This window comes from Rhea americana, unplaced genomic scaffold, assembly GCF_003343005.1.
Source record: "Rhea americana isolate MKP2758 unplaced genomic scaffold, rheAme1 scaffold_67, whole genome shotgun sequence".
Taxonomy (NCBI): Eukaryota; Metazoa; Chordata; class Aves; order Rheiformes; family Rheidae; genus Rhea; species Rhea americana.
In genome coordinates, this window is record NW_028186834.1 from 1912844 (window position 1) to 1925327 (window position 12484).

General features: G+C 35.3%; 1 protein-coding gene across 6 annotated transcripts in view; it reads left to right on the plus strand.

The window, feature by feature from the left end:
• Window positions 1-12484, plus strand: part of ZRANB3 (zinc finger RANBP2-type containing 3) — a 52605-nt gene that overhangs the window by 25455 nt on the left and 14666 nt on the right. For 4 of the 6 annotated variants that reach the window (XM_085320950.1, XM_085320951.1, XM_085320949.1 and 1 more), the window contains 6 exons: window positions 1087-1265; window positions 3878-4109; window positions 5945-6030; window positions 8732-8903; window positions 10515-10643; window positions 12009-12128. In XM_085320950.1, the coding sequence (XP_085177076.1) occupies window positions 1087-1265; window positions 3878-4109; window positions 5945-6030; window positions 8732-8903; window positions 10515-10643; window positions 12009-12128 (918 nt within the window). The remainder of the gene's footprint in view (window positions 1-1086; window positions 1266-3877; window positions 4110-5944; window positions 6031-8731; window positions 8904-10514; window positions 10644-12008; window positions 12129-12484) is intronic. The other 2 variants (XM_085320954.1, XM_085320953.1) reach the window with 2 other exon arrangements.

The window sequence follows — 12484 nt, forward strand, 5'->3', positions numbered from 1 at the left end:
TTTTTTTTCCTGCTTAGTTTTGACTCTCTTGTACATGGTGCTCACTGGGAGTAGGTGTCAGTACTAGGCCTATACACCCCTGGAGGATTTGTTCTGTATTTGTTGTGTTCTTGCGCACTGTGAGAGCAGCTAGCAAGCATACTTACTGGATTGGCTTCCTTCAAGGACGGGAAGGGGAGAGTTCCACTGCAGATCAGTTTAGAGTTTTAAATGACCCCTCCACCCCTGCTGAAACTAGTGCAGCATTTATTTACTCTTTATTATCATAAAATCTGTTACTGAGCTGTTTAAAAAAAAAAAAAAAAAGAAAGGAAAAAAAAAAAGAACTCAGGGTAACTGCAGTGCTGAAGTTTGTAGGTTTTTTTTTCCTTGCACTAGATTATTTACTGAGCTTACTAACCTTTAGAGAAAATATGATATGGTATAAAGAGAGGCATATTCTATCCGTGGCAGCTCTTAAATGAAGAGTTTCTTAATCTTAGTGGTTTTTTGTTTGTTTTGTTTGGTAGTTTATAGATACATCTTTGGACTAATGTGGTACTACTTGGCTTTATAACTTATTTTGAAACTTATTTATAATATCTTTTTTTAACTAACATCTTTTATCTGCCTACATATATAGAGCCTTGCACAAAAAATATGTGAAGGAAATACTTGTGAAAAAATACAAATGAAAAAAACTTGGATATTACTTAGTAAAAAGGAGCTAGAAGCAAAACCATCCAATTTTTTTAAAAGGTTTTTGGCAGCTTAAGGAGTTGAAGTGTTCATTTGTAGTCTGGCCTATCAAAGCCATGAACCAAACATCTTCTGAGATGAATGGAAATGCTTCTGTTAGCTTTAATGAGCCAAATGGAAGTATTCCTCAAGTGCAGAATGCATTAACAGATTTGAACAAAAGCATATTCTTTCTTAAAAGATTTGTGGTAACAAATTGATCATCCAATATGTATTATGTAACTAGCTCTTTGGTTTGGTTTTATTTCCTTTATCTGGTGTTATCTTGTCAAAGTATTTTTGGCCTTTCTGAATGGAGTATGCTTTCTGAGCATGTAATTTCAGTTTAATTTTTTTTTCTTTTCCCAGATGGGATTAGGTAAAACAATTCAAGCAATTGCCATTTCCTATTACTATAAAAAGGAATGGCCTCTCTTAATTGTAGTGCCTTCATCTCTGAGATATCCTTGGGTTGATGAGATGGAGAAGTGGATACCAGAACTCTCTCCAGATGATATTAGCATCATTCAGAACAAAACCGATACTGGGTAAGTAACRTTCTTTATTCTTCTATAGAAATATTTGTGTCCTTCAGTGAACTGATTGCAATATATACGTGATGAACATACAGTATAGCTTATGACTAATATGGGAAATTAGGATTCAAGCAATCTGGATCCCAGAGACCTAATAAAAGTTTTTTCATATATGTGCATTATCTTTCAAATGAATGAGAGTTGGGCTTATGGTAGTTTATCTCCTTTGAAACTGAGGGGTCTRATTTTTGCAAAATAGCAATTGCTTGTCTACTGAAAATTAGATTCCTTTGAGTTATCTCTAAATTGAACATATACAGTTATTTGTCAACTCTGATGAATTAGTCTATGTTCATTAGTTTCTGTAAAACTTTTGAACCTGAATTTGGGAGAACTTTAGGAATACACTATAAAACAAGGAAATAACTACTGTTAAAATTGTATTTACTGCCCTGAGAAACTTTGTAAGCTAGAATAACTACTTTCTAAATGCTCAAAAAGGTCATCATGACTTGGTTTTTCAGTCTTTAGACTTAGTCACTTTTTGAAAAATTTATTCTRTTAAGTGCTGTGTGTTATTGACATAACTCTCCTATTAAATACTGAATTACAAAGATATTTTTAGTCTGTTTTGTTGTATATGACTTGTATATGACTGGTTTGATGATAAAATCTAGATATAGTTCTAAACCATCTTTTCTGGATAACRAAGATCAAACTTTGTGGTATCTGGCGAGCATCAGAAAATCACGTGACTATCAAGACGTGCAGATGAGAGGGTAGCTTGGAAACTTCCATGTGGCAACCAGAAAAATCCAACTGAGRATATTAAAAAAATAAATAAATAAAAATAAAAATTAAAAAAAGACTTAATTAGGGAACTAAAGTAAAGATCCAATGAACCTTTTTGGCTATTCACTAAAAATCCACACGAAAACTGTGTACTTAGAATCCTGAACACAGAAAGGTACTGAACACATTAAAAATATGGAATAAAAGACAGTACTGTTGGCAAAAGTAATTAGGAAACAGAATTCTGTTCACTTTATTTTCTAAGATTTTGTTTTTAAATTAGTAGACCTTAACCGTCATCACTTACTTTTATTCACAAAAAGAAGAGCAAAACCCACATTTTTCTGTTTATTAACTCCCAGGTTTCCTAGCTGTGAGTGAAATAGCTGTTGAACTAATTAATATTTTAACATAGAAAAGGTGTTTTTATGCATCTGCACAAAGATACACAGCTACCAAACCTGTTTAGCACTTCAGTAAACTGTGCCTCTGTATGTTCAGCCATTCATTTCTCTCAGTTCAATAATTTTCTTTTCTTAAACTTCAATAATGAAATTAGAAATCAATCTGGATTGTCATAAGTTCTAAGTTCTATTTGAAATTGGATTTTTTTTGAATAAACCGGTTCAGCTGAAAATAAGTAGTTTTATTTTTTAAGTACTGTTTTTTTTTTTTTTTTTTTTTTTTTTCACCCTCCACAGAGGAATAGGGGAAATTCTTTTTCACTGATTGCTGCATTTATCTACACACCACCACCCGGAGTCTGTAATGCGTTGGTCGCAGTGCCAGTGCTCTGACCACTGCCTTTCCTTCCATATCCRTAGGCATGAATGTAATCATGCACATACTTGTTTCCTCTGAAATTGTAAAGAAAACTTCAGCTTAGTGTACTTTATCCGTTACTACAGGAAACAAATAAAAATATGCCAGTAGAGCATTCGTGTCTGACAGATGAGTAGACCAGCTGTGACTATTATTCTGGTAATTTGTGTTTGTTTAACAACATTAAAGAATTCCTGTGCTGCTCAGAGGCTCCTGAAGGGCCGCAGTGCTCTCTAGTGATTTCAAAATCTGTTGGTGCCTTGGGCATAAATATATCCTTGAATTTRTTGTAGGAGGTTCTTTTCCACATAAGTACCCATTTTTCATCTTGTGCCTCATGATGCCCTGCATTTTTTTTTTTGTTTTCTCTTTATACTTTTTGGCCAAAAAGGCTGAACAGCTTGTGTACTWAGTTTTTTTCAGATTAGGGTTAGCCCAGACTGTTTTCACAATACCCAACATCCCAAAGACAATCCAGTTATTTGTTTCAGGCAACTATTAAATAGTCACCTATTAAGGTGACTACTTGGCATATACAAGCAAAGGTCGCTTTGCATAGGTAGCTTGAATAGAGACATTACCAAGTTTTTCAGCACTGTTTACAAATTGTGTTTGTAATGATTTGATTGAAGTGTGTAACTTTTTGTCCAGAAAGTGATTTTGTCCCATCTGATATTTCTGGAAAAGTACAAGTGGAACCAAGGCAATCAAATAAAATCTTAACTTGCTTATAAATGCAAGGTGTCTTCTGAGAATGCTTGAGATGTATACATAATTTATAGAAGTGTCAGTTGCTAGAATGTTTAAAATACCAAAATCCTGTATTGTTATTAGTAGGCCTGACAACAGATTTGGATTAATCAATACAAAATGTGTCTTCATACCTTCTTATTAAAAATTAAGTTTTGTATAGTTTCTTTACCATATTCATTTTCCTACCTCTTTGTTTTGTTTTTCATCCTAGTATTAGAAAAAATCACTAACAGAGCATCTGTATTTTCTCTTTTAAGGAGAATATCAACCAGCAAAGTGACAATTCTGGGATATGGCCTGTTAACTACAGATGCACAGACTTTAGTAGATGCATTGTACAGGCAAAACTTTAAGGTAGTTGTGATTGATGAATCACACTATATGAAATCCAGAAATGCCACCCGCAGCAAGATTTTGTTGCCAATTGTACAGAAAGCTGTTAGAGCTATTCTTCTTACTGGAACTCCTGCTCTAGGAAGACCTGAAGAGGTATTAGAAATATTATGCTGTTCTTAGGACTGATATAAGTAATGAATGAATAAGTTTGTAATTTCTTTGAATGTGTACAGTTGTATACGTTAGGGTATAAAACAATGCAGTAGTTATGTTATGAAGCACATGTATGAGAAAGTAATGCAGTGTCTTTTGGGTTGAGTTAATTATATTGATGTTTTAAAAACTTACATCGAGCTCAAGCATGGATCACGTGAGGCTGTTTCTTATTAGAAATTAATATTACTTGCTGCAGACTGGACTGTTGGGTAAAATAGAAAATTGCCTGACCTGCAAATTATTTGCTCCTGCTAGGTAGGAGAGTTTTTGATATATAAGAACTTGTATTAAATCTTCTTCCTGATCTGATTTAGAAAGTGCTTTGTTTACCTCTGGTCTTTTTAGTATTTCTAATGTTCAAGAGTACTGCATAAGTGGAAAATATACATCTTGTGCTTGTTGTGATCCAGAAAGATTTTTCTTTCTTCAGCTTGTGGATCTGGGGAGAACCAGATAGGAAAGATTGATCTTATGTTAAATCCAACTACTTGACTTTTTTTTTTTAAATCAAATATAGGAAAAAATTGAACATAAGGGTTAATTTGTGTGCAAGGAACTTACAGATTCTATAAATAATACTTTGCACTTTAGCATTTCTTGTTGTGTAAGTATGACTTATGCCAAGACCCTGTAACAATTTTATTTGTTTAGACAGGTTAATACAACTTGAAAAGTTAGTCACAATATGAAAGAGGACTTGATGTATTAAGAGTATTTAGTTAAAACTTTTAAATGAGTATTTTTATCTATGGGTGTGGGTAGTTATGAAACTTCCTGCACATGTACCAAAGACACTGCAACCACCCTTGGAAGGAGAACTAAACTTAACAAGTGTTAAATCTTAYACAGTATGTTGATATCAAGACCAGTAAGCAGCATCACTTAAGGCTTTAAAAGAAATTACCTATAAACTRTCTTTGATTACAGTACGATGGTCAAAATTCTCAAGACTTTGGTAACGGAAGAGAATTTGAGAGATTTTTATAGTGATACTCCAGTTCGCTGTTTGTGAAGGACAAAATCTGGCTGTAGTAATTTTCTTTTGGTAAGCGGTCTCTAGAATGTCGTTAGGTCATATGAAGGCTTAAATGGTGAAAGTGATGTATGGTAGATTTAAGAGAACAGCAGGGAAATGGAATTAGGTGGGCATTCTGGGTTACTGCTTCCTCTGTCCTTTCCACTCCCCCTTAACAATTTGTTTTGGATCTAATTGTGATCTCTGAATCCAGAAAGCTTTGACTTTAACGCAGCTTGTAAGCCTTCTCATTAAGGTTGGCTGAACTGTTATTTACCTTCTGTTGCTCAACTGTGAAGGAAGGCATGACATTTCTGTCTGTATTGGCATTGTCTATTTTTTGAAATAAAACTTAATAAGTAGGATTTCTTGTATTCAGGAAGAATGGTATTCATGCAATACCTGCTTTGAAAATTTGCAGAAGTGCATGTACCTGATATATACCAAACCCTGCATTTTTAAAAAGGATATCATCTCTTCCATGTTACCTCCTTTATTTTAAGGCTTTTCCTAGTCTTTAGCACTGTATAACACTGTTCAGGGATTCTGTTCTTTGGGGGCTTCCTACAGCTGTCCTGTCTGAAGACTCAGGTATACACTTTTGGAAGTCCTTCATGTGTGCACCAAGCTGCATGTTTTCTCTGCAACTGATGAATGCTAACTTAACAAAATATTCATGTAACAAGTAATAATTATTTCTAAATAGCMTTACATTTAAAGGCAATCTGTCACTGTCAGTTCTTTCTTTCTTACACAGCTTTTCATGCAGATTGAGGCACTTTTTCCAAGGAGATTTGGAACTTGGAGTGAATATGCCAAGAAATACTGCAATGCTCGTGTCAGGTATTATTTTATCTGCCCTTCTGTTTTCCTCTGAATTACTTTTTTTTTTTTTTTTTTTTTTTTTTTTTTTTTTTTTTTTCATGAAGTAAGAGAATTATTTAGTAGTACCTCCATTACTTTATCATGCAATCATGCTTAGAAACTCAGGGTCAGAAACTCTCTCTCTCATTCCAGTGAAGAAGATTGGGGCCTTGCAGAGGAAAAGCACCACCTATAAGAAGCATCCTGCATGAGCATAGAAGATAGCTTGGCATCCATGTAGGGTTTATTGCCAGAGTGTTTAGAACTGTTTGGAAAGAGGGTTAATTAGATCTGAAACCTTACTTAGGGAAAAATTTGGAAGTTATTAAAGTTTGAGATGAAGTTTAAGTGGCAGCATTCTGTTACATAAAATTATTTACAAATTTGCTGTCATTACTGTAAAAWGTATAGGTGTCACTTTTAAAGCTGGAGGCTCAGCTAGAGCAGAACCTTTGGAATTTTTGATTCTCAGTCCTATGCACATATTTAATCACTTACCTCCTTTGTTACTGTACTTTCTATAGGGTCCAGTATCTTTGCTATCCTGTCACACTTGAGAGAAAAAAWAATACTTGTCTCTATTTTACAGATTTATTGGGTAAAAGCAGAGAGAAGTATGAAACTCTCAAAAGCACAGCAGTGTATTTTTAGTTCAGTTTGAGGGACTGCATGTAGGTATTAAAAACTCTTGTCCCCTACCTTGCCTCTCATTTGCTAGGTAAAATTGCTTGTTATGCTTTTCACATACATACCTAATGACTTTTTAAAGTCATTTTTACCCCCTGCAACTTTTATGTGTTTTCATATTTCATGTGTTAAAGTTACTAACTTCATGAGGACTTGCTTCTCTCTGGCTTGCTTCGCTCAGCTTTGGTTTAATAATCAGTTTCTCTCAAGAAATACTCTGAAACAGAGAGGATAGCTGTGATTTAAAATACTTAGTTTTTACCCATTTTAATCTGTGCAGCAGCATAACAGTCTAGAACAAAAGATATTGAGAGAAGGGAGGAACATTGTTGAAATCTCATAGCTACAATTTTGCRTATATTCAAAACAATAGATCTTGCTAGCAAAATTAGGTAGCAGCTAGATTTAATTTCTACATAATTATATAGTTTCATTTTTATACAATTTTTTTTTATTTTTCCCTCCATCATATGCATTTTATCAGTGCTTAACTTCAAATAAATGGAGCAGTGCTGTCTAATTTTCAGACGGAGAAATGCTATTTTTTCCATGATGTTTTGACTGAATGCCTCTGTAATTTTCACACCACAAGTGTGCGTGGGTACATCATGGTTAGCTACTCAATCATAGATGATTATCTTATTTTTGGAATACCATAAATGTAATAAAAATCAAGTTTGGGGTTTGGCAAGCTGTCAGTAAATAACTTTGTCTTCATGACTTGCCTGAAACAAAACATCCTGTGGTAATAAACTTGATAGGGCTATTTTATGCAGCATTTTCTGTGAAAATRTTTTTTAACGTAGGTGTTTCTAGACAACAATTTGTAAAGATGAGGTCCAAGTGAGTTCTTGTCTACCATTTCTTATTTGTATTGCCAATGGTCAGATTGGAGAGGGGGAAACCTTTCTAAGGACAACCAATAGATAGACCCAAGAAGAGGTGACAGGWGCAGATGATGTATCTATCTTCTGTCTATATAACATTCTGAGTGTGTTTATGTCAATAACTTAAAATTCAGAAACGAGTCCCTCAGCCTCTTTCCAGACAGATTCTTGGCAGCCAACTAAAACACTGTAGATACGCTCAGTAAGGCTTAAAACTATTAAAGTAATATATTTCTTTAGTATTTTTTAACAATATAAAATCAAATGCTTCCAACATACTCTCCTGTGCTTGGAAGATGCTGCTTGAGCCTTTCTCCTGAGCTTGTGGAATCGGTCAGGCTAATGACTTTGAGCTTGCAAACAAAACAAAGCAAGGAGGAGGAGAAAAAAAAATGAAGACTAAACTGATAATTCCTTTCTCCTTTTAACCTTTAATCTCTTTTTAGCCTGAAATGTATTTTCTCTATTAACCTTGTTCATCAAATATTGCTACATTTAAAACTGATACATTTAGCCCAAAATCTTTCCCCAGCTGCAACCAGTAGGAAATTCTTAGGGGTAGTATTGGAAGTTGGAGGAGGAGGAAAGAGTTTTAATGGTTATATTTGCAGCTCTTGTTACTTTATCAGTTGTTCCCCTCTGTAGTATAATGAAGAACATTTTCATTGTGGTATTTCTTTTCATTACTAGTTTTATCAATAGCTCGTTTTAGTATGAAGCTATAATACTTTTGAGCCATGTCGTTAGTTTCTTATGAGTTCTGCCTTCAGTTCAACATGACATTCCAGTGATACAAGTTTTAAACTGATACCCAGAGCTTCTACTTCCTGTACAAAGGGAAGGATAGCTGTGATGAGATAGGCTATATGCATCTGACTGGAAGTTAGGCCTGCAGGTATCTGCTGGGAAGTTTAAACAGCTCTAARACTGTTGGAAGGAATCAGTCAGAAAGCCATCATCTCTGGCATAACCAGAAACACTGAAAGTCACTATCCAGCATACCTTCATTATCTAATGGCATGTTTTAAAAATAATTATGTATTGAAGATTTCTATTAAAATTGGAGGAGTTAGTTTTTACCTTCAGTATTTATTTTTCATTTTCAGATTTTTTGGTAAAAGAACTCAGTGGGACTGTAGAGGAGCTTCAAATTTGGAAGAACTACATCAACTTTTAAGTGAAATAATGATCAGAAGACTGAAGAATGATGTTTTAACTCAGTTGCCTCCCAAAGTTAGACAACGTATTCCATTTGACCTCCCACAAGCTGCWGCTAAGGTAAATTTTTCACTTTTGCCAGAAACGTGTTTGTTAGTAATGTCTATTTATTCATATGTATTATATATGTATTGTAGGTATATGTTAAGCTGATAAAGTATGARATAGGTAAGTGGTCATAAAGGTGAATTGAAGATCAACTGAATTGTTGGGCTCAGAGAATTGTAATCARCATGCAAAGTCCAGCTGGAGGCTAATCACAAACGGTATCCCCCAGGAGTTGATACTGGGGCCAGTACTGTTTAATATCTTCATTAATGACCTGGATGACAGAACTGAATGCACCCTCAGCAAGCTCACTGACTCTACAAAACTGGGAAGAGTGGTTAATACACCAAATGATTGTGCTGCTATTCAGAGGGATCTCGACAGGCTSCAGAGATAGGCAGAGAGGAACCTCATGAAGTTCAACAAAGTTGTGCACCTGAGCAGGAAATAACCCCATGCATCAGTACAGGCCGGGGGGGCCAACAAGCTCAAGAGCAGCTTTTCAGAGAAGGACCTGGGGGTCCTGGTAGACAACAAGTTGAACATGAGACAGCGATGTGCCCTCATGGCGTAAGTGGCCAACAATATCCTGGGCCGCATTAGGCAGAGCATTGCTAGCAGGTCAAGGGAGGTGACCCTTCTCCTCTGCTAAGCAATGGTGAGGCCACATCTGGAGTGCGGGATCTGGTTCTGGGCTCCCCAGTACAAGAGACAYGTGTACAGACCGGAGCTATTCCAGCAAAGAGCCACAAAGGTGGTTAAGGGRCTGGAGCATCTCATGAGCAGAGGTTAAGGGAGCTGGGACTGTTTAGCCTGGAGAAGGGAAGGCMCAGGGAGGATATTGTCAATGTATATAAATATCTGATGGGAGGGTGCCGAGAGAATGGAGCCAGACTCTCCTCAAGTGACGCCTAGTGGCAGGACGAGAGGAAATGGCTACAAACTGAAATAGGAAATTCCACTTGAACACAAGAAATTCTGTACTGTGAGGGTGAATGAGCACTGGAACAAGTTGCCTAGAGAAATTGTGGAGTTTCCATCCTTGGAAACATTCAAAACAACTAAACATGGTCCTGGGCAACCTGCTCTAGCTGGCTCTGCTTTCAGTAGGGATGTTGGACGAGATGACTCCAGAGGTCCTTCCCAACCTCAAACGTTCTGTAATTCTGTATTTTTTAAAAATGTGAGTCCATAACATACCATCTGTTCTATTCTTTATTTTTAAAATATAACGTAAAGAACATGAATATGACAAATTTTTTTGTATCAGATAATTTTGAAAGTTGCCCTAATTTTAGTATGAYCACTTTAGTGTATATTCTAATCCCAGAAGCTTCATCACACTTAAGAAATAATACAGCTAAGAAGACAAAAACTCATTCTTACAGCAATCTCTCGGTTAAACCGTAATGCTTATCCTATAAGCTGGCTTTTTCTACTGAAGCTCAAGAATGAAAAAGTCTGTTTTCCTTTCTATTAGTTTTTGAACCTCTTAGTTACTTTTAGCCAAATTTGATGAAGTTGTCAAAAGTACTCAATTTCTAGATATTTCATGTAAATGCATGATAAGGTAGAGTATGCTTTGTACCATCTTTCTAACCACTGATCTTTTCTCCCAATTAGGATTTGAATACAACTTTTGCAGAGTGGGAGAAGTTAATGAGAAGTCTGAATTCAGATGCCACTGGAAGCCACTTTGTTCAAGTCATGAGTCTAATCACACGCATGTATAAAGAAACAGCCATTGCCAAGGTAAGCCTGGAAGCACTTCTCTTAATATATTTAAAACACTCAGTGTATTTTAACTTAGATGCAATTAATTGTATTGGCCTGAATAAACACTCTTTGTTTTCTCTGTATATTTATGGACTAGACTGAATCCTAATGTGGATATATAATCAGCAACATTTTTAACATTTAGCTCAGGTCATTACAAAGTGGGCTGAGACTGTCCAAGCATAGTCTTTCAACAGCACTGAATGCACTCCCAGACCTAGGAACACACTGAAGGTACCTAGGGACCGGTGTGTCAGCAGCTGACCCAGCTGGCTTGTGTTACACAACTGTGCTGGTGCACCCTCTACGCAGCCTGTGTTCATCACATCAGTGCTGGTTCTCCCCAAGGATAAAAACTCCAGAGCAATCCATGCTAGCTGGTCTCTTTCTTTCTTATCAAATGGGACTCCATGTTTGTTTGTTTTTTTCCTTCTGTACTGCTGTAGCCTGGGATGTGAGAAGCAGTACTTAGTAACTAGTCTTTTACACACCCACTTTTTAGCCTGTTATCAGGCTTCTTTATAGCTATTTTTATAGAAGGTCAGTTCTGCAGGCTGCAGATCAGTGAGATGAGAATCTGACCACCTACTTCAAATTTTTCTTCCCCTTATCTTAAATATCACTGCTTGGTTCTGTAGCCTTTTGTTTCCTGCTTTTCTAGCGTCTCCCCTACCCGTTTTAACCATTTTCAAACAGGAGATTGAGAGACAAAGAAGTTTGAGGACTGCTATACTAAATACTGCATGAACCATTGATTGCTGATTAATTTTATTAGTAACTGTTGCCATTATTAATTGTTTTTGTTTCAAATATTTTAAATATCTTTTATAAAAGAATTGTATGAATCTTTAAATAAAGCAATTTTTTGTGAATACAGTATCATTAAAGTAACTAGATTATTCTTTCAGTTTTGGTATGTGCCTTTTATTTAAAACTTCTGTATCTCTATCACTAATGTTACATTGTCCATTTAAAATACCTTTGCGGGCAGAGATAAGGATTTTCCTTATAATATGCTTTATAATGTCAAAAAATATATTTTAACTAAAATGTTTTATTTACATCTTAATGGTGAAGAAATGGCATCTAACTTGATCTTTTGTTGATAATTTTTTTCTCTAAAAGAATGAGATAGTACTTTGTTAAGACATAAACTTATGGTATTATTTAAAATGAATTTGAATAATTGTATACTTACCAATGTTACTGTTTCATAATATCTTAGAATGGATAACAAAAAAATCAGCCTTCTGCCTTTTCATATCACAGAAAATTGAAGGACAGCTAAAACTGTCTTTTTGAACATTTTGTATGTCTAACAAAAACTCTCTCCTCCTCTAGGCAGGAGCAGTAAAGGACTATATCAAAATGATGCTTGAGAATGACAAATTAAAATTTCTGGTTTTTGCTCACCACTTAAGCATGCTTCAAGCCTGTACAGAGGCTGTTATAGAAAATAAGGTAATGGTTTAACATATGTATACTCAACTTAGTATTAAGCTTTAGAAGCAAAAACCTACTTTATTTGAATTCAGTAGAACTACCTGTGCATACAGACATTTTTGGAGTTCACATACAAGCAGGTCAATGTCATTGGATTAAAAGAATTGTGGAGTTTTGCAGAACTGTTTTATATTTCAGAGATAAAGTAAACATTCACATCTATTATGATGCATTATAATTGAATAGTTGCTGTAGTTGTTTCCCACCAATGTACTTCTGTTTCCTTTCTTGGTTCCACTTCCAAGTGCTTGAAATTAAAGAATTTTATTTTAACTCCTGTCAGTGGAATTACACATTCTTATGCAGAGTTTAAG